We start from the raw sequence: 22975 nt of genomic DNA, 5'->3' as shown, positions 1-22975 counted from the left end.
CCGTGTTTCCCAATACAAAAATTTTGAAACAAAATTTTAAAAAGTCATGTCAGGAATAAAATATCCAGTACACATCTCAGCTATCGAGCAGTTTGAAATACAATATAAACAATATAATAATCAATCGATAGCTGTGCATGTTTACTGTTATAATGAAAATCATGATATTAATATACTCAGACACCATTCACTACCATATGGTGCACATATTATTAGCTTATTATATGTTAAAAGGGAAACAAGAAACACTATTGTCTCATACAGAATCTCCCAAAATTAGTACATAAACAAATAACACCACATCGTCATAAAATTACTATATGTGATAGATGCCTGTCAATATTTTATGGAAGGAGTAACAAATCATTCGAACAGCAATTAGAGGAACATGTTGAAAAATGTTATCTTTATCCTCATGTAAATTACAAATTTCCATCCAAAAATATAAAATTTTGTAATTATAATTCATTAATACAACATCCATTTGTAATTTATGCTGATTTTGAAACAATACAGAAACCAATGGCAACATGTATCCCAGATTCGAATGTATCAAGCACAACAAATATAGCTAAGCATGAAGCCTGTCGCTTTGGACTAAAATTAGTAAAAACGTATGAAAAAATAACAGTCCACCTCCATATATTTATCGAGGCAAAGATGCACCTCAAATATTTATTCAAACACTTCGAGAGTGGGGAAAAAATCTTGCTCCAATGTCACATAATGAAAAACCAATGAAGGATCTTACACCACAACAAAAATGGGAACATGATAATAGTTTAAGTTGCAAATACTGTAATAGATATTTTATTTCTGATAGTGAAAAAAGAAACACCACAACAATTTTAATGGAGAATATATTCATACAATTTGTAATTCATGTACTTTGAAAATACAGAAACCTAACTTCATTCCAGTATTCATTCACAATTTGCAAAATTTTGATGTACATTTATTTATCAAAGAATTGGGGTATGATGCAGAGAATATGAATATTATACCACGCAGTAAAGATAAATATATTGCCATAGAGAAAACTATCAAATTAGAAAATGGAAAAAATCAACCTATACTCATCAGACTTGGTTACCTCAGCAGGTTTCATGTGAATAGTTCTGTGTACTGAATTATTATAATTATGAACTAGCTCGGGTGTACAGTTAATGAGATAGTTAAGTATAAATGAAATGTAGTAGCTGTCCAGGAAGTTAGGTGGCCAGGAGAAGGGAATTGTAAAACTAAAAATTATACTTTTTTCTATGGTGGTAATGAAAATCATAATTTTGGAACAGGCTTTTTCATAAATAATAGAATTATCTCGGCTCTTAAAACAGTAGAATTTATTAATGATAAGATATCATATGCAGTTTTACAAGGTAGGTGGTGTAAAATTATTTTAATAAACATACATGCACCAACGGTAGATTAAGATGATAATACTAAAGATGATTTTTATACAGAGTTAGAACAGGTCTTTGATAAATTTTCTCAGTATGATATGAAAATTCTGTTAGGTGACTGTAATGCACAGATTGGCAAAGAAGAGACATTTAAACCCACGATTGGTAAAGAAAGTCTTCATGAATTAAGTAATGATAATGGTATAAGATTGATTACTTTTGCAACCTCAAAGAATTTAATTGTGAAAAGTACTACTTTTAAACATAAAGATATCCATAAATATACCTGGTCTTCTCCAGATGGTAAAACTCATAATCAGATAGATCATATTCTCATTGATAAGAGAAGGCATACTAGTATAATTGACGTTCATACACATAGAGGTGCTTACTGTGCCAGTGACCATTATTTAGTAATTGCTAAATTAAGAGAAAGACTCTCAGTGATAAATCATAAGCAACAAAATCTAAAAGTTCTAAAATTTGATACAGGAAAGTTTACTGATGAAAGAATTAAGAAAGATTACCAAATTAAACTGTCAAATAGATTTGATGTTTTGCAGGATTTAAATGATGATGAAAATATAAATGAAACAGACGTAAATAAGAATTGGGAGCACATACGTAATGCAATAGAATCAGCAGCTAAAGAAAGTATAGGATACCATAAACCGAGAAAAAGTAAGCCATGGTTTGATAATGAATGTCATAATCTAATAGAAAAAAAAAATCAGGCTAGACTTAGGTGGTTAAGTAACTCTGATGATACAAATCTAAACAATTATAATAGAATAAAGCGAGAAGTTAACCGCACGTTTAGAAGTAAGAAAAGAGATTACTTGAAAACCAAAATTAACGAAATTGAAACAAACAGCAAAAAAAAAAATATATATCAGAGATTTATATAAAGGTGTAAATGAGTTTAGAAAGGGGTGGCAACCTAAAGTAAACTTGATAAAAGACTACTTTAATGACCTTTTAAATGTTCATGTAGGAGATAAATCAGAAGTAAATTAAGTACACACAGCAGAACCTTTAGTTCCAGAACCTAACTTGACTGAAGTTAGAGATGCTATTAAAAGGCTAAAGAATAACAAAGCACCTGGCATTGATTTAATACCAGCTGAGTTAATTAAATATGGTGGAAATTCATTAATATGTCAAATTCATAAATTAATTTGTTTAATATTGAATAAAGAAGAAATCCCCCAACAGTGGAAAGAATCCATAACTGTTCCAGTGTTTAAAAAAGGTGATAAAATGAACTGCAATAATTATCGTGAAATTTCACTACTCTCAACAACATATAAAATATTATCTAACATTCTTTTAACAAGACTAACCCCATATGCTAATGAAATTATAGGTGATTATCAATGTGGATTTAAACGTAACAGATCAACTACAGATCAGATTTTTCACATCAGGCAGACACTTGAAAAAAAGTGGGAATATAATCAAAATGTCCATCAGTTATTCATTGATTTCAAAAAAGCATATGATTCGGTCAAAAGAGATAAATTATATAATATATTAGTAGAGTTTGGAATACCTAAGAAGCTTGTTAGTATGGTAAAAATATGCACCAGTGAAACAGAAAGTAAATATTGGTGTGGGTATTAATATGTCTGACAAATTTACAATTCATGATGGGTTAAAACAAGGAGATGCATTATCTCCATTGCTCTTTAATTTTACCTTAGAATATGCTGTAAGGAAGGTAAAAGAAACTAAAGAAGGAATAAAATTAAGTGGTGTGACTCAGTTGTTAGCATATGCAGATGATGTAGACTTACTGGGGGATGATGTGAATACAATTAAGAATAATGCTAAAATATTTTTCAAGGCTGCTAAAGAGATAGGTTTGGAAGTTAACAAAGAGAGAACTAAATATATGCTTACAGGTCGAAACCAAGTGTTAGGTAATAATCAAAATCTAATTATTGATAACAACTCGTTTGAACCAGTTTCCAAATTCAAATACTTAGTAGTAATATTAACAAATGAAAATTATATTAAAGAGGATATAAAAAGTAGGCTTAATTCACGAAATGCATGTTACTTCTCTCTTCATAAACTTTTGTCTTCTCGTTTAATATCTAAGAAACTAAAAGTTAAAATATACAAAACAGTAATTTTGCCTGTAGTATTATATGGATGTGAGACTTGGTCCCTTACATTGAAAGAGGAACATCTTATTTGAAAATAAGATCCTTAGGAAAATCTTTGGACCTAAAAAGGATGAGGAGACAGGTGAGTGGAGAAGGTTACATAATTTAGAACTACATAATTTGTATTCATGTCCAGATATTATTAGAATAATTAAATCAAGAAGAATTAGGTGGGCAGGCCATGTGGCACGAATGGGAGAGGAAAGAGGAGTTTACAGGATTCTTGTTGGGAAACCTGATGGTAAGAGACCTGTAGGAAGGCCAAGACGAAGATGGAGGGACAATGTTGAGATGGACCTAAAGGAAATCGGTAGGGATGGAAAAGAGTATATAGAACTTGCTCAAGATAGGGAAAGATGGAAGGCCTGTGTTGCTGCAGCCATGAACCTTCGGGTTTAAGAAGGCTAGGGAGTTAGTTAGTTAGTTACTAGCTCGAGTAAAATTTGTACCCATTTATAGTTACCCTGTAGAGTAAATTGCCTCCACATTCGATTTTTTAAAGTTCGGTTGAATCGTTCCACTATACTGGTTTCAAATCACTGTATGTAGAATAATGTTTAATATTATGTTGATTCATTAATTTGGTAAATGTGGAATTATAGAATTCTTTTCCTCTATCTGTCTGTAAATATTTTGGTATCCTTCTTCTTCTCTTCCATTCCCTTATGCCGTTAAGCGTCGGGTACCTCGTTCTGTCCATCTCATCCACTCCGTCCGGTCTCGACTCATTCTTCTCATTTCGTTCTTAGTTTTTCCATATTTTAATCCTATCTTTTCTATTCTATCTTCCCATGTATTTCTTGGCCTGCCTCTTCCTACTCTACCCTCAACCCTCATCTCCATCACTTGCTTGGCTTTCCTATCTTCATTCATTCTATTTACATGTCCATACCACTTCAGCTGGCGTTCCTCTACTACGTCAGTCATTGTCTTCTTTTGTTTTACCTCTTCTCTTATTCTTTCATTTCTTATTCTGTCTCTTCGAGTTTTCCCCACTGTTCTTCTAAGATATTTCATCTCTATTGCTTGAAATTTACTTAGATGTTTGTCTTGGAGTGCTAAGCTTTCTGTGCCATAGCCCGGCCTCCTATGGGAGGGGCGAGCCTCAGCAACCGGGCGGGTCGCAGGTGGCGGATAGCGAACGGCCATCAGATATGGTGGTTAGCTGCGAATAAGGCAATGCCAAATAAGCAGTCCCGGACCGAGGCGGCAGTGCTAACAGGGTCTGGGGGTTTGGTTTGTGGCAGGACCATCCTCATTAAAACCCAGAAAAGCCCATTGACAGCACTGTGACATGGCGAGGAAGTGCCGCCATTAAATAAGCACTGCCCCTGCTGCCTTGCAGGGAGGGGAGGGATCCCCAAAGGCTAAGAGAAGGATACCCTGACAGAAAACCAAGGGTGGGGCAGACTCAAAAGGCACGGTAAAGCCAACTGCCCTAGGGGAGTAAACCCTAATTAAATCCACCCTGCGTTGGGCCAATCCCCCACGCAAGGGTATTAACGGATTCAGAGAAAAAACAGGAGCGTCGGAATGGACAGATCAACACAGCAACGACCGGACTGGAAAAGGAAAACTAGAATGGGAACATGGAACATTAAAACTATATTAGGAAAAGAAGTTGAATTAGTACAGGAAATGAAGATACGTAAGATAGACGTAATGGGAATTAGTGAAGTAAGAAAGAAAGGAAATGGCATACAAAGGCTTGAGGAGGGATATACCTTGAGATATTCAGGTGTTGGACAGGGAAGAAGAGCAAAAGAACGGGTAGGAATTGTAACAAGTCAGGAATATGAAACAAAGGTCAGTGGCTGGGAACCAGTTAACTCAAGAATAATTGTAGTTAAATTTGATATAGAATATAAAATATCATATATCCAAGTATATGCACCAACAGAAGATGCCTCTGTGCTTGATAAGGAAGAATTTTATGTACAACTCCAGAGGACAGTAGATAAAGAAGTAATGGAGGGACGGTATGTAATGATAGTGGGAGACTTAAATGCAAGAACAGGTAAAGATAAGAAGGTAGCCCATGGTAGTATGGGAAGCTACGGGGGAGAAAAGACATTGAATGAGAATGGCAAAAGATTACTGGAGTTTTGTGTAGAAAATCAGTTGCTTCTTGGAAACTCCTTCTTCCCACATAAGGAAGTACATAAAATAACCTTCCAGGCTGAAGGAAGAAATGCTAAAAGCATAATAGACTACATAATATATACCAGTAGTATTAGGAGAAACATAATGGATGTTAAAGTTATAAGAGGTGCTGAACTGGGTACAGACCATAGATTATTAATAGTGGACACACGCTTCACGAGACCACCAAAGCCCAGAATGAAAAAATACCAAACAATTAAGATAAATGAGTTACAGAAAAAAGAGAAGAAGGAAGAGTATAAAGAACAGGTAACAGCCAGACTGACAGAAGGACCAGATGTAGAACAACTAGAGATAGAAGAAATATGGAAGAGAATTAAAAAGGCACTCATAAAATCTGCAGAAGAAGTATGCGGAAAGAAAATAGTAGATACAAGAAAAAAGAAAACATCTTGGTGGAATGAAGAAGTGAAACAAAAAGTAAAAAACAAAAAGGAAGCATGGAAAAAATATATTATGTCTCAGACAGAAGAACATAGAAGGAAATACATTGAAAAAAGAAATGAAGTCAAGGAAATAGTGAAGGAAGCTAAAATAACATCCTGGGAAAAATTTGGAAATATGGTTGAAGAAAAAGCTAGAGAAAAGAATACAAGGCAATTTTGGAAAGTTGTAAAGAACTTGAGAGGAAAATATGGAAAAACAATAAGAACCATTAAAAATGGAGATAAATTGATCACAGAAAAAAAGGGTGTGTTGGATGTATGGCGGAAACACTATGGTGAAAAATTCCAGAAAGAAAATAATAACCCAGAGGAGGTAGGGGTGACATATGGACCATACATGGAGGTACAAGACTCAGATATAGAAGGGGAAATAAAGGAAGATGAAGTACAAATAGCAATAGAACTGATGAATACAGGAAAAGCAGCAGGATCAGATGGAATAAATCCAGAATTAATAAAGTATGGAGGTATGGAAGTAGTTAAGAATTTAACCAAGATGTTTCAAAGAATATGGAAGGAAAACAAAATACCAAATGAATGGAGGAAAAATATCATTATCCCACTACATAAGAAGGGCAGTAGCTATGACTGTAATAACTACAGAGCAATATGCCTCTCATCAGTCGCTTATAAATTATACACAAGGATACTAGAAAGACGTCTCAGAAAAGTGGTGGAGGAAGATATGGAGGAGGAGCAGGCAGCATTCCGCCCTAAAAGGCAAACACAAGATCATATATATACTATAAGAACGATTATGGAAAAAAGAATTGCCAAGAACAAGGACACATATCTAGCTTTTATAGACCTAAAAGCTGCTTTTGATTCAGTCCCTAGGCAATATGTATGGGAAGCATTGGAGGCAAAGAAAGTACCAGTAAGATTATTGAATGCAATAAAAATTGTATATAATAATCCTGTAGGAATAATTAGAGTAGATGGCGAATACTCAGGTGAATTTGACATTGAGAAAGGCATAAAACAAGGAGATAGCCTCAGTCCAATCCTATTTAACGTCTTTTTAGACGAAATTGCTAAAATATGCAAACGACGAACACACAGAACGAAGATAGGTATGTGGAGATTAAGGCCAGTATATATCCAAGCACTATTATATGCCGATGATATCGTACTGATATCAGATACACCTGAGAGACTTCAGCAAGCAGTGGAAGAATGGTATGAAGAACTTAAAAGGAAAGGCATAAAGATTAATATAGAAAAGAGTAAGATCATGCGGGTGACTAAAGAGGACAAGGAAAATGAAGCCCTGTATATAATATGCGAAGGGAAACAACTAGAGAAAGTAGAATCATATGAATACTTAGGAACTATCATAAGTAACAGTGGGAAAATTGATCAAGAGATAATGAATAGGACAAAGAAGGCAGCATCAGCATATTATCAAATGAGTAATACTTTGGTGGGAAAAAGAGAGATCAGTATAAAAACAAAAATGCAACTCTACAACTCAATTTTGGTATCCTACCCTCACTAAATATCGAATTTAAAGCCTCGGTAACACAAGTACCTGTCTTGGATTTTAGAGGAATAGCCTATGCATATTTACTGAATGTATCAATAACTGTGACCATATATTTGTAACCATGATTTATCTTATGTAAATTTTTTAAAGTTCCTGTGATCATTTCTATCAGATCAGCTTGAAACAAATCGTCTACACCTTTTGTTACCACACTCGATACTTTGTAGTTGCGACGAGCTGGTCTGTGTAATTCACTAACTATATCTTGTCTTGACATCGGGTCCTATAAGAAAATATGACATAAAATGGATTATTTTCAGGGTAAAATTGTTTCACTTCAAATAATAATTGGTCACCAGCTTCCACATGAAAACCAGATAATTGTTCATCCTCATGTATTTTATATTTCTTTACAGATTCATCCCAATATGCAATAGGTATCTGAAGTGCTCTATACACACCATCTTTTCTCTATATGGTGAAATTTGGTACTTCCACATGTTTTCCCTTCTTTACATAGAAAAATTTTAAAAACCTAATATTACCATCAAGAAAAAATTCATGAGACTGAGTGTATGGATACAATTTGTAAACATTACCTGCATTAACATAAGTCCAGTGCCCTCGTACATTTGCTACACTCTCAAGTCTAACTACCTCAACAGTGAAAAATTGACGTAATTCAAGATCGTCTAATCTGCTTAATACTGTTTCTTGATATTCGTTTATGGTGCGTACCACTTCATCGTAGCTGGGTTTGATTTTCACATCGACATTCAATTGTTTAAATTGTTCTTTGAGATCATGAAGTTGTGAGGCAAAACTTGATAAAGCAGATTCTTGACTTGTTTCGAGGGTAGTAATTTGTAGTTTAATGTTAGAAATAATCTCTTGTAAACTTTCTACAAGTTTCAATTTAGTGCTTTGGCTAGCAAGATCGTGTACCTGACTTCTGATTTCTTCAAACAATGCATGAAGTTCGTTAACTATCTGGTTGGTAGGCAAAGTAGTGATGAGGTCTTGAATTACAGCAATTTCCGCTTGAATGTTCTTGGTGTCCTCTGACTTGAATATTTGATTTACTGCTCTTTTTACAGATCTTAAGTCCTGGGAAGTGGGTAAATTAGCTACAGTGTGGTCAAAGCTTGTTTCACTCCGTAGCATCTGCAACATTGCTCAAAGCATTTTTAATTTGTTATATGTCATCTTGTGTAGGTGTAGATTGCTGTAATATTTGTAGTTTATTTTGAATATCATCTATGAGATGATGAAAATGGGATAGTTCAGATTCTGTATTTAGATTTTCTAATTTGGTAATCTGTTGTTGAATTATGTTTAAAGATTCGGTTATGCTTGGCAACTTGAATTCCAGAGTTTCCTGTACATTTGTCAATTCATTTCTCATGGTTGTCAAAGTATCTTCAATATGAGCTATGGTACCATGTATCTTCCCAAAATCTTCATAAGTCTCCAAATGTAATTTGATACTGGCAACACTGCGTGCGACGGCATTTAATTCGGAAGATGAAGGTAAATTATTGATAAAATCTTCCAACGTTCGTAGTTTGGCTTGAACTTCTGTTATGGCCCTGTGTAACTTATCTGTTTCTAATTCAGTTTTAATATTTTCTAGTGTAGGAATTTCGAATTATAGAAATTGCTCTCGTAATTCGAGAATACTAGCCTTCAGCTGTTCGTACTGCTCTTGCGTTTTGATATTTTGAATAATAGAAAGCAGTTCGGTACGAATAGTATTTGCTTGATTGTTTAATTCTTGTTTTAATTGCTCTGAGTGCTTAATTGAATTTGTCGGAATTTATTAAGTTCATTTTCAACTTGGCTATGCTCTCTTCAAAGTTTTGAACATTGTCAATTGAGGCTAAGTTGGAGTACGGATTTCAGTTCGCCATCAATTTTCACTATGGGATAAATTAATTCAGTTTGGAGATTTGTAATCTTAGCTTGTATATTTAAATTTAGTAAATTTTGTAAAATTAATAGATCAGCTTTTAGTTTCTTAAGACGCTCGTCTAATCTGACAATGTCGCTGGAATTATCTGGTATCTCTTGTCGCCTTCTATTTCCAAATGTATCCATTATTGTTTCAAAATTTTTAATTTGTTTAATTTTTGGTTTGGTATTTTTATATATTCATGAGAAGATAAATTATTCTTTTTTCGATGAAGAGAGGAATTAATTTATCATACTCCCCAATTATTTCAGCATACAGAAAATCACCTGATTCTACCTCGTATATTGTGTTGGGAATCATATTACTGTGTTTAATTCTATACAAATTTCGACCTATGTGTACAACTGCTGCATTGGATTGAGAGATACTTATTTGAATTTTATATGACGATAAATTATTGTTGAATACATGTAATTGTTTAATCGTATCCTCATCCACTTGATACCAGATACTATTAAGATGGATGATAAGCAGGCCTCTTAGTTTATGATGAATATTCCTAATGATATCCATGTTTACTGTAATTCTCTCTATTTGTTGAATATGTTTTTTTAAACCAAACACATTCATAGGTATAATTTCTTTTTGGTTATTTATTATCGAGTTTGGTATCAATTAATAGAGAACATCAAAAACAAAAGGAGGAAAAGAATCAATAGGGGTATACAAATATTGGAATACATTGCATGATTAACATTCTTTGCATGGCTAGTTCACACAAAATACACCAGACTGTCTCTCTCTGTAACATTCAAGCATGTGCATGTTTTATGTCTGTAACATAAAAATCTATTAACATAAAAATCTGAAAAAAATTAAAAACTCTTTACACATTGCATATAATATGTACGTTAAAAATAAAAACACTACAAAAACCTATAACCTTACTTAGATGTATTCACCAAATCATCTCCTTTAAGTCTCCGATGCTCTGGTGAACTCTGTTCAGGTTCTATCGTCCACAAGTGCGTTCCCTTACCAATCCAGCAAAGGTGAGAATAATACACAGCAACTTTCTATTTATACTCTTAGTCAGCAGAGGTCACATGACCACCACCCCGTAGAGGGAGAGGGGCAACATTCTTAACAGTTCAATGTCTTAATGTTCATACATAGCTGTAAGTCATCATTCTCCACACACACACACACACACACACACACACACTGGGAATGTTTGGAATGCAAAGAATTCTCGTAACAAGACTATTAATGGGAAATTCCCCTTAGCCAACCAATCAGCACAAGTCATATGACTCCCCCTGTGGGGGGGGGGTCATGACATTCCCGAGCCAGTAATATTGATGTGACATTTTTAACAGGTCAATGCTCACACGCTCCTATAAGTCCATCAATCTCCACACACACGCACACACTCAGGAATGTTTGGAATGCAAAGAATTCTCGTAACAAAACTATTGATTTGTTTTAGTAAAGAAAACTAGATTACATGAGAATTCTTGCCAACATTTCTGTTAATATTTAATTTGCTTAGAAAAATCTGCAATAGAAAGAGGATTTTGAAATTCAACCCTATTCAAAACAAATAAATAACTATTTTTTTTAAAAAAAATAGTTATTTATTTACACTTAGAATTTTTAAATGTGAAATTTTAAATAAAATAAGGGGAAATTATCTAAATCTTACGATTTTACTCTATAAAAATTGAATGTTGAACTTTTGCATGTTTTGCATGAGCCCTGTGCAGGTGCTATGGTTGCGCCGGAATCCCGATTGGAGGGGATTCGTTAGATTGTTTCGTGATTGGAAGTTATGCGTTTGGTTACTGACAACGTGACAAAATGTAATTTAGTCTGTCTTACCAATACCTGAATATATGAACATGAATAGATGATTATGGATTGAAACTACCAGGACTAATTATTACATATATATTTCAACGATTATTGTCGCAATGAAATTTCCGTTACAGGGCTCCCTCATTACGCAATTTGTCAACTCCGTATCTGCTGTCCTATCTACACTTACAAACTCCACATCAGCGCCGCTTGCACAATGACTTCAATTATCTATACAAAATTGTCAATGGCAAAATCCGCTGCAACACACTCCTTTAGGAATTCCACTTTCGAGTGTCTACGAACACAACACGTAACACAAACCTATTTTACACAGAAAAGCCAAGACTGGAAATTCAACAAAGAGCTCTCTTCTACAGACTTCCCATGCAATATAATGACCTTCCATCAAGTGTTGACATATTCGATACAGAGTACGAATTTCGGTCTTCCATTTAAAGAAATTGTAAATAGTAGAATGTTTAAATAGTGTCATCTTGACTTATTTTTGTTAATATTTTTGTGTTATTTTGTTATTTTTAACTTTTTCTATCCACTGTTGACAATTTCAGCGTAAAATGGCCACTTGCGCTCTATCTGAAATTATCTCAATAAATAAATAAATATTTGATATACTATATATTCGAGCGTGGGAGATTCGATCGAGTATGAGCAAGCGAAAGTGGTCCAATTCAGTACTCTAGTAAGGAGACACCAACAATTCCTCAGAAACAGATAATAATATTTGTTAAAACACTGTAATCGTCTCCCAACATGGATGATAAACTGTTGAGTAATTAAAAAGTGTGTCTGAGGGTAAAATCGACACATTCGACAAGAATATGCCGGACACTGAGAATAACTTACATACACGACACACTGGAATGTCCAGTCCTTTTTGCAAATGACCTTGTGTGAGACGACTGTGTCCAATCCGAAGTCGAGCTGAAAGAACCTCTTCTCAACAGGAGAGACGGTACGAGGAACGCCATGATGGTGCGAAGTTTGTTACCCGCCACTGCACCCCACTCTTCTTCCCAGACATAAAAAGGAAAAAAACGAAACGTATTATAAAGTTCCCTGGGTGGTAGAAAGTGGGCCAGCACTAGGAATGAACAATATCGGAAATTTGATATCGCGATATATCGTCAAGAAAATATTGTCACAGACGATATGATAGGATATTTTTATCCGGATCGTGATATCGGCGACAATATATCGTGACGATATATTGTCGGCACGATATATATCGCCAAAGTATCGTAACTATACATCGCCGACACGATAGAGTAGAGATGGGTAATACTTCGCGTCGGGTAAGATGCGAACCGTTTTTTTTTTTTTTTTTTTCAAGTAAAAATCCCACACGTTTGGCACCACTGGTCCACCATCCCTTCGCCCGAGATGGAACCTAGCCTTGGATGTTAGTGAAGACATGTTGGTAGTTCGTTGTGCTGAGAGAGGAAAGCGAGAAGAATTTTAAGTTGTTTACTATTTATTTTGATAATAAGTTTTCTTAGAATTTCTTCACTGTAAATGTAGAGAATATGTTAAAAATTGAAGCCATTAATCAAACCTGATACTGCATATTAATACGCCTAACTGAACATAGGAAGTTTTATTTCTCTTCATAATCGATATCATATCGTTGCGTAAAGTCCCGTGCTACTAATCTAGCTTTGTATCTATCTATGTCTCCATTTACATCTGTTTTTACTTTATATACCCATTTACTTTTTAACTACACTCTGGTCCTTTGGACGATCTACTAATTCCCAAACTTCATTTTTCAAGAGTGATTTATATTCATCATCAATCGCTCTCTTCCATTTGGAATTTTCTTTGCATGTTGTAGCATCTGCAAATCTTACAGGTTCTTTAAAACTCATAAAAGATGTATCGGACAAATCATAATCCCCTGTCCAAATTGGTAATTGCTTATTTCTAACAGGTCTACCCTTTTCTTGTTCTACATTTTGAAATAAGTTACTATCTACATTTGAACATTCAGCAGTTTCTGAATTTGTTACTTCTGATAATTCACTGGCATTACTATCTACAACATTCTGACTGTCATTGTTTTTAACTTGTGATCCATTAAATGGTATATGTACAGTCAGAGATAAAATTACATCGGAAGACATGTCAGTGTTGACATCTGTCCCATCGACACATGTTCCTGCAACATTTTCCAGGAATATAACCTTACCAGGATTTGAAGCATCAGCTAATCCATAACCTTTTGTAAACTCACAGTATCCTAGCATAATGTATGGTTTCGACTTACTATCCATCTTCTTTCGTTGATGGTCTGAGCCGCGCGTCAGGCTAAGTTTGCAGCAGGTTTTATGTATCAATCCGCGCGAGAACTGAGCTCAGAATCTTCCGTGCCAGTCTTGCCTCAACCGCCGAGCTGCTTACATCGCAGACACTGAGAAAATCCACAGTATTGCCAACCGCACAACACATCAAAACCCACATGCATGTCAAGCAGAATGTATTTGTGTTTCTCCTGAAACATAACATTTCAGAAGAACTTTCGGCGCATAAATTATTTAAAAAATGTGTTATTACTTAATATAAATGCGAAACATCTTCGAAACAGGAGAGCATGTGCATGGACGTCCGCAGGATTTTTTCCAGGGAGGGGCAAGGAAGGTATTTTTTCCCAGGGGGGCAAACAAGTCACATTTTCCCCCAAAAGAGTGTAGTTCCATAAAAAACATTGCTTAAATTTGAATTTATGGTGTTAATGCAATAATTAACACATATTATTGTGGCTAAAATGAAATTATATGTGTGAAATACATAATTTTTGGTTGACTTTCACTTTCCAGGGGGGCACGGCCCCCTTGCCCCCTCCCACCTTCCGGACGCCCATGAGCATGTGTGTATATTTCGAGCACGCAAAAATAAAAAATAAACAAAGATATAAGTAAACAACGACAGGCCCTCTTGAATTTAGCGACAATTTTTTTGTTTTTTGTTTATAAAAAAATACATTTATGAAAATTTTTGTTACTGTAAGACACATGCACTTCAAGTTATACCAGCAAAAAAAAACATGATTTGTTATTGGTGATATATACAATCAGGTGCATTGTCTGCTGCTATTACTGAGGTTTCAATTTATGAACCACTTCACTAAACCAGGATTCAAATCTTGGTCTGTCCATTTCTTGCTAATCATCCATCCTTTTCTTTGCACGGAACAGTAAATATGCGCTTCAACAAAGACTTCATTGATGTTAGTGGGTGAAACAATAAGCCTCCCCCTTCCCCTCTCCCTTTCTCGTCGGTTTCTTCACCACTGGCGGTGGTTTTGCACGGTGGTATATATAAAAAAAATTCAATGTAACTCCCAGAGTTAAAGCACGTCTGGTCCAAATAATAAACATGTTTCTTCTAACGGGGATATCTTTTAATACCGGGGACATTCTCTTGTCGTCAAACAACAAACAATCGTTTCCTCTTCCTAAACTCAAACCGCAAATCATTCTACACCCGGGATACAGTTCGTGCGCACACTGACGGCAAATCACCTCACGCCCGGTTTTACTTTGATCTTGTTTCTGTAAGGAGGATTATGCATTTTAAACAACTTGTTTGATTTGAAGAGCTTTTCCCTTCGGATGAAGCCCACAATAACCTCGCTGAACAGGAGACCTCGATTCAGCCATTCTCGCCGCTGTATAGCACGATTATTAATCACAATAAACATAGGGTTAAAATAGTGGGATGTGCAACACTGGTATCACGGATTCCACGCGCTCTGCAACGTATTCAGTCTTGCTCGACTCGCACTTGGGCTTCAGTGATTCCTCAGCGCAATACAAACTCCAGTTGGCGAATCTGCGGATCCAAGTTCGTCTGCACAGTGATTGCAACCGATCAAGTCCACACCTGCTAATGGATGTATTATTTTGTCTGTATTTTACAAATTAAATAACTGTTTTCTTGCAAGTATGCAGTTGTGTCGGAATAGAACCCGTCTCAGTGGAACTATATTCTGCGCGCACGTTAGGATCTACATATGGGAAAACCTGCTGCAAGGTTAACCTGACGCTTGGCTTAGTGTCAAAACATATGCTGTACAACCAAATACACGAAGATGACTTAAATTAACTTTATGTCCTGTCCACATTTCCTCTGGAGTAGCATCTTTAATTGCAACTTTAGGACAAACATTCTTCAGGTTTGAAGAAATTGCCTCAGCCCAATATCTCTTACTGAGATTAGCATCATGAAGCATCGTCCGGTCGAAATATCGCGAAACATTAACCATCTGCATCGGTAGACTTTCTATAGGTGCTCATAACGGGAGCCGGCCGTTGAAATATCAAGTAAGCTTATATGTTTGGATTCTAAATATACTTACATGGAAGATTATTAATAAAAACCACCAAATAAAGAAATAATTTTGTTCTGTTAAGTATGAAAATATGGTGATTGCTACGCCATCCCTTTCTACTACTCAGGCCAAGCTGTGCAGTGGCGCAGGAGAGGGGTATATTGTAACTCCACAAAATTGTAGAGGGGTACTTAGGTATAGTGCATCAAATTATGCAAAATTGTATGCTAGTTATCCTAGTTCTGGGTATGCTTTATGAGAATTCTCTAAACTGGGGCCGGCCCTCGTGGAGGAGTGGTTAGCACATCGCGCGCAACTCCAGGTGTCTGGGGTTCGAACCTAGCCTGGGCATGGATATTTGTGAGTAGTGTTGCCCACGAGACGGGACAGGCTTGTATATGAATGTGTTTATCATGTATATTTTAATGTTCTTTTAATGCACGAGTATTTAGTATTTCTCTTTTGCATTTACATTTAAATCACCAAATTTTGTATTTTAAATGTGTAACTTATGTAGCTTTACATGTATACGTACTTCTGTACTAAGGCTCGTCAGCTGTTTTTGAGCAGGATAATATCAGCATATATGTATATAATGTAGCAATATAACTTCCATTTTTCAAGGGGAGAAATTGTAAGTAACAAGCAAGCTATTCAAATGCCCATATGTGCAGTGAAAATCAGACGAAGTGAAAAAGAAAGGAAACAGCTGATTCTTGGAAAGAGACCACCAAAGAGTTGAAACAGGTTCCCCGAGCATTGACCAGCGAAGTCATAATTCTGCATTCACCTCCCAGCAAAACAATTTATCCATCAATAACCTGTGAGCTTGCAATGAATATAATTTCCTAGCCTGCTTCCATGTAAGGAATATTATCAGAATGAAATATTAAAGTACAAATACTTAACGCAATGCATATTTATGTGAAGGTATTTAATTGGCTAATTCCGAAAACAAATTGGTTTACATATGCTAGTGGACACAAATCTGCGTGAAAAATTGTTCAGGTTATATCCCTATATCGACAAAATATTTTATATTGAGATACAAAATTCGTTCCTATTGGAGTAACAACTATTTTTTTAAAAAAAAATATAATAACGGAGTTGCCTATGTGTCCGGTCTTTTGAATCACCCTTTATTTCTAAGAACTGAGATTTAAACATCGTATTCATGTACGTTGATTCAAGCAATATTGTGCTTCATTTCTGTTAGACTTTTACTTTTGAAGTATAGGAATTTCTTCTATCAGAATTTTTTTATCATACATTACCTAACCTACCTTACTAAACCCTAACCTTGTAATCAAGGGATCCCGGGTTCGATACCCGGTGGAGGCTCATAGTGATTCGAATCCCACTTTAAACTATAGGTCCAGTCACGATTAGCCTTACTGTCCATAAAGTGAACTTAAAGCACCAAATCTAACAAATCTAACCAACCCTAACTTAACCCAAATCTAACATAACTCCCGATCCCATTGGCGACCCATTTTTAAATTTTGTACACGTATTGAGTAATGACATGTAATTTTTTTTGACATAATAATAATAATAATTAAAAGACCCGTTTTTTGAGGAAATGGCTACCAAACTTTTCTTTGCACCACCTTCAATTATTTTCCTTTATCGTAGCATAGGAATGCTATATCCCATGTGAAAGAACCCTTCGAGATCTTTCCAACGCCGTCCGAATCACTTTTATTGGTTCCTTGATTGCCGAAATATTGCAATTTAAAGTTTACAAGATGGAAGAATTAGAAAATTATACAGCTTGCATCAATGTAATAACAACTTGCAACACATAAAATATGGATCTGCAACCTTGTATATCTTCCTGCCTCAAGTGGCCCATGCAGTATGCCAAGTTTTACATGAATCAAAGAAATGTAAGGATCTTGTTGGTTTAACATGGAATGACCAAGAAGCAATAATGAGGTTTCGAATATATTATTGTACAAGAAACGGAGCTAAACAATTAGAATAAAAGCTGTCAAAAACCATAGTGTATTTTTGAAGTGGAAAAAAGTAAATTCTCTTCAAACCATCATAAATATTTCGTGAACAGTTCGGGACAAGAACAAATGTGAAGAAGACGAAAGCAACGGTGATCGGAATGAAAACCGAGAAAGGCAAAAGTAAGGATCAGAGGCGAGAGAATGGAACAAGTAGACAGCTTTAAATATCTTGGATGCATCATCAGCAGTGATATGAAATGCAGCCAAGATATAAAAGTAAGAATAGCAATGGCGTAGGAAGTCTTCAATAGAAAGAAAAATATTTTCTTTGGATCTATGAACAAAAAAATGAGGAAAAGACTAATGAAATACTTTGTATGGTACTGAAACATGGACACTAAGAAGAAGTGAGGAAAAGCGAATGGAAGCTCTGGAATTGTAGCTATGGGGACGAATGGAACGGGTGAAATGGGCAGAAAAAATTTAGAAATGAAACCGTGCTAGACATATTCTACGCGCCCGATTCGGGACGCAGTCTGTAGCCCTCGTAAAAAGATTGTGGTCTATTGACTCTCACACTCACGGACTGTTCGGCCACGGGTTATTATATATATATATATATATATATATATATATATATATATATATATATATATATATATACATATACACCGGGTGTTTCATAAATAATTGAGGGAAAGTAAGAATTTATTGCAAGTAAACTATTGAACTTACGTTATTAAACCAGTCCACAAGGATCAAGGAAAGCAAACAGTTTGTGCGTGTATGTTTTGTCAAGCTGAGTTCGCATCCGCTGCCAGGCGACACTCAAATTACCCACATCGCTCACAGTGTTTTATGCAATGCTTTCGGTCCCCAAGATCGCCGGACCTTACACCGTGTTGCTTCTATTTGTGTGGTTTCATCAAAGGCAGGAGGGTATTCGCCCATCTGATTCAGCGTGATATCGCAGTCCTAAGGGAGCGTATCATTGCAGACCCAGAAACTATCGACTATCGATGCGAGTGTGGCAAGAACTAGACTATCGTGTCAATGTGTGCCGTGTCACCCGTAGTGCATACACTGAACATTTGTAGGTGTAAATACAACTTTTGAGTTCCTCGTTCGTTCTGGGCTGGTTTCATTAACGTAAGTTCAATACTTTACTTGAAATACATTTTGGAACAACTCAATTATTTATTAAACATCTGGCATATGTGTGTGTGCATATACGTAGCCTATATATACTAGGCGATTACCCTGCGTTGCCCGGGTGATTAATGAATTCTATCTATAGCGTATAATGTAACTAATTTTATTTACAGGTATTTAAAAGTATATGTACAGTATACAAAATATAAAGTAATATCTTTTACAAATTCACTATGATATAAATTTAACAACAACATGAACAACATTTTTAGTTCCACCTCCAAGAGCAAGAATAAATAAATAGAACTGCATTGGGAGTGTCACTATTCATCTTAGCGACCCCGAACACTATGGATTCCACACTCATATCGGTCGTTTTACATGTCATCCCCTTGACAACCCCACTCCACATCTCCTAGGGGTGCCACAGGTGTCTTGGAGTTGAACAGCATTGGGAGTGTCACTATTCATCTTAGCGACCCAGAAAGCTATGGATTCCACACACATATCTGTCGTTTTACATGTCACCTCCTTCCCACCCTCACCCTAACCCCAAGCTAGGTCTATGTGATCATAGGCATGCCGATAGCCACGCATTGAGTTTATGCGTTTTTAGTTGAGTCAATTCATGGACAAAGCGAAATCCTCGCCTTCGTCTCAAGTATATTCGCATTATAATTGCCATAAATAAAGAATAAAACCTTTCAGTTTTATCTACTGCAGCAATGTGGTTTTATTTCTCTGTGCTGTGAATATTGTCTTTGGCTAACACTATCCCTGTACCTGAGAGGAGTCTGTGTACTTCACCGAGTCTCATTGTTCACCGCTGAGTATTATTAAGTTATTATTAATAAATATAATAATACGTTTAATAGTATAATAATACAGGCTATGAACGTTTCAAGTGGCAGCTGAACGTGTTGGCCCGATTGTGTAGTGTACAAGGACAAGACAATTATTTAAAGTTGAGATTCATTGTGCAAGAGCACTGAACTTTCATAGTTGTAAAAAAACACAGAGCTATTTCGTTTCGGAATGGAAGAGGTGTATTCGCGTAGCCCAAATAAAAATCTTACTTCGAGTTCAGGACTTAATGTTCCCGATTGTTGTCGGGACATTGATAAAGAAAGAACCACATTTGTGTGCAAGAAATGTACAAAGCTTCTACATTAGGAATGTTGTGGCCTAGATATTCGAACTGAAAGCCTCGAAGCTACCGATTTGGTTTGTAGAGATTATGAATCATTGTCTACGAATATTACATCTGATCCATTAAATATGTTTGATGCTTTAAAAGCCATGATTGAAGGAATTAGCAAGCAGTAAGTTTAAAGTTTGGAAACATTACAGGCTGATATGTGTAAATAGTCTAAAGCACTGAAGGCTGATATTAGCAATGATATTAGCAAACAGTCTGAAGCACTGAAAGCTGATATCTGCAAACAGTCTGAAACATTGCAGGCTGATATGTGTAAACAGTCAGAACCACTGAAAGCTGATATCTGCAAACAGTCTGAAACACTGCAGGCTGATATTTGCAAAACAGTCTGAAGCCTTACAGGCTGATATTAAACAGCAAGCCAATTCCATTAACAACTTCAAGGCTGATATCTGTAGACAATCTGAAATATTAATTATTATTACGATTATTCGGTGGAATGCTTCAAATAATGAATCAATTGTTGTTTTAATTCCATTTTATGCACATAAAGGCTAATCGGAACTGAACTGACAGCTTAAAGTGGGATCCGAAACACTATGTGCCTCCACCACGTATCGAACCCGAGACCCATTTATCACAAGGTGACGACGATACCACTACGCCATCGGGGAGGCACAGCATGGCGACATGTTTTTGCCTCAACGCGAACAATGATTTCAGAAAATAAGTATTTTGAATATGAACCTGCAAGAAGAATTTAAATTCCTACATCTTGCCATAAACTCAAAAGACAAATCTTGCATTTTGTGCCAGACGTGGAGGAATTTTATGGACGGTTGGTGAAGAATAAAGTTGTTCTCCAAAAGATTGGTTCTTCTGATTCATACTTCTGGCACTTCTCAGCTTCAGTGTAATACTAACATCAAAGGGACTAGTCACACTATGTAAGTCTTACCGAGATTATAATAATTAGCCTAATACCTTTTCACAACCAGAGATCATATTTCATTCAAGGCCGCCCGCAGGATTTTTTTCTCAGTGGGATCAGAGTCATAGAAACGTTTATTATTATTATTATTATTATTATTATTATTATTATTATTATTATTATTATTATTAGTTACTACTACTACTTTACAAATCATAAAATTCAAATTGGATTGAAAATACTTTAGCGTTGTATGCAAGTTCAGACTCGAGTCTACTAGTCGAGATAGAAACAGGATTCGCCTTCTCTCCTGTCCTTTTTCTCTATGTACTCTTTCACAATGCAGAGATATCACTCAGAGTCATAGACCACTTAATCTACTGTCCTTCATGGTACCTCTAATCCATGTTTTTGAATGCCAGAGGGTACTGTAAAATAATAATAATAATAATAATAATAACGATAATAAAAATTGACAACAATAATAATAGTCGCTGAAACGTGCGGTCTGTAAGTCACAGAAAACAATGTTTTTTGTTATAAAATATCGCTACAATTTCACCATCCGAATTATATTTACTCTTTCCAGAAACATCAGGGGGGCTTTGATTTCATTTATGGTTTATAATGTATCACTTATGAGATCCATACTTTAATAAAAATATTAATAACTATTATTTTATAATTAGGCCTAACTGATTTTACACGGGGGAGTTAAACTAACCTCCTTGTGATGTCCCGTTTGTAGGTCAAAATATGATGGTCACCCTATGTATGAGTGTTTTGCTTCCTCCTCCCTTGAAAAAAATCCCTTGGGCACCATGCTATATGGTAAATGATCGTTGTATGTACATTTGTTGTAGTTTTTTAAATATGTAAGCAATTTCAATTAAATTTTCTGCACATGTACATTATAGAATAGGATTTCATATGTGCCATCTCAGAATTCAATGTAGTCACTGGCGGCATCCTTCAGCTTCCTCCAAGAAATGGGGGGAGTAGTTGTATTTGTGATATAACCAGCACCACTTACAAGTGTAGAAAAGGCGAGGCTATTTGATTGAACAATCAGATTTGCTTACACTTAAAACAATGCCAAGATGGGGCCTGTACCCCAATTCTTCAGGTGTGATATGCTCTGATTTTTAAGAAATTCTGAATTTCTAGTGTAGAAAAGGCGAGGGCTCAACAGATAGATTTACCCATACTTAAGACAATGGCAAGAGGGGCTTATACCCCAATTTTTCAGGTGTGGAGGTTCGGGTTTAAGTCCTCATAAAATATGAAGCCTCCCCTGATGGCAAAATGATAATATTGTTGTCTTGTAAACAAAAGGCTCGGGGTTCGAGTCCTGATAAAATATTTAAGATTGAAATACATGTGTCAAAATAATATGTCCACAAGTGAGATTTTGAGAATAATTACTGCTAGTTGATAGCCCCCAGATCTAAAACCCCCCTCCCTCCTCTGCTCAGACAGATTCGGCCATGTGTGTAAAAGCTATATCTGTGTGATTGTTGTTTATAAACTTGTCAAAAATATGGCTTTTTTGTATGAAAACATGCAATCCTGAATACAATTCTGGTTTTGTATTGTTCTGTTAATATAAACACAAGTGAGACTTACAGAATATTTATTGTACAGTTCAAAATCCAATTTTGAATTGTATTTAGTTGATATAGAGATGAGGTTTTAAACCTGGTGAAGTGTGTTGTACATCAGCAAAACTATCACCAAAACCTAGTTACTGCTGTTGTTTGGGTATAAAAGCACCAGCTCAGCCACTAACTGCTGAACCCAACTGATATTTTTTATTAAGTATAAAGTTTTGAATTGAAGCCCAGAAAATCTTATATAATAAACAACAAGAAAAAATGCCAAAACAAAAATATTGCAATCAGTGTAATAAAAATATATCTAGTTCTCATTGGGCTAGGCATTGCCGTATTTGTAACTCTAAGAAATACAGAAAAGCCACAAAAATGT

The 22975-nt window shown here is 35.6% G+C and overlaps 1 protein-coding gene across 1 annotated transcript in view; it reads left to right on the top strand.

Annotated features, from left to right (window-relative positions):
- Positions 1–5107: 5107 nt before the first annotated feature.
- The window catches only part of LOC145980175 (protein CFDP2-like), a 30730-nt gene continuing 12862 nt past the window's right edge, over positions 5108–22975 (top strand). The window contains exon 1 of the mRNA XM_083113210.1: positions 5108–6085. Coding sequence (XP_082969336.1) covers positions 5108–6085 — 978 coding nt within the window. The remainder of the gene's footprint in view (positions 6086–22975) is intronic.

The sequence above is a fragment of the Lepisma saccharinum genome, chromosome 27, assembly GCF_977018435.1.
Source record: "Lepisma saccharinum chromosome 27, izLepSacc3.1, whole genome shotgun sequence".
Lineage (NCBI taxonomy): Eukaryota > Metazoa > Arthropoda > Insecta > Zygentoma > Lepismatidae > Lepisma > Lepisma saccharinum.
Note: the sequence above shows the minus strand (reverse complement) of the source record. Positions and strands in the feature narration are given on the sequence as shown.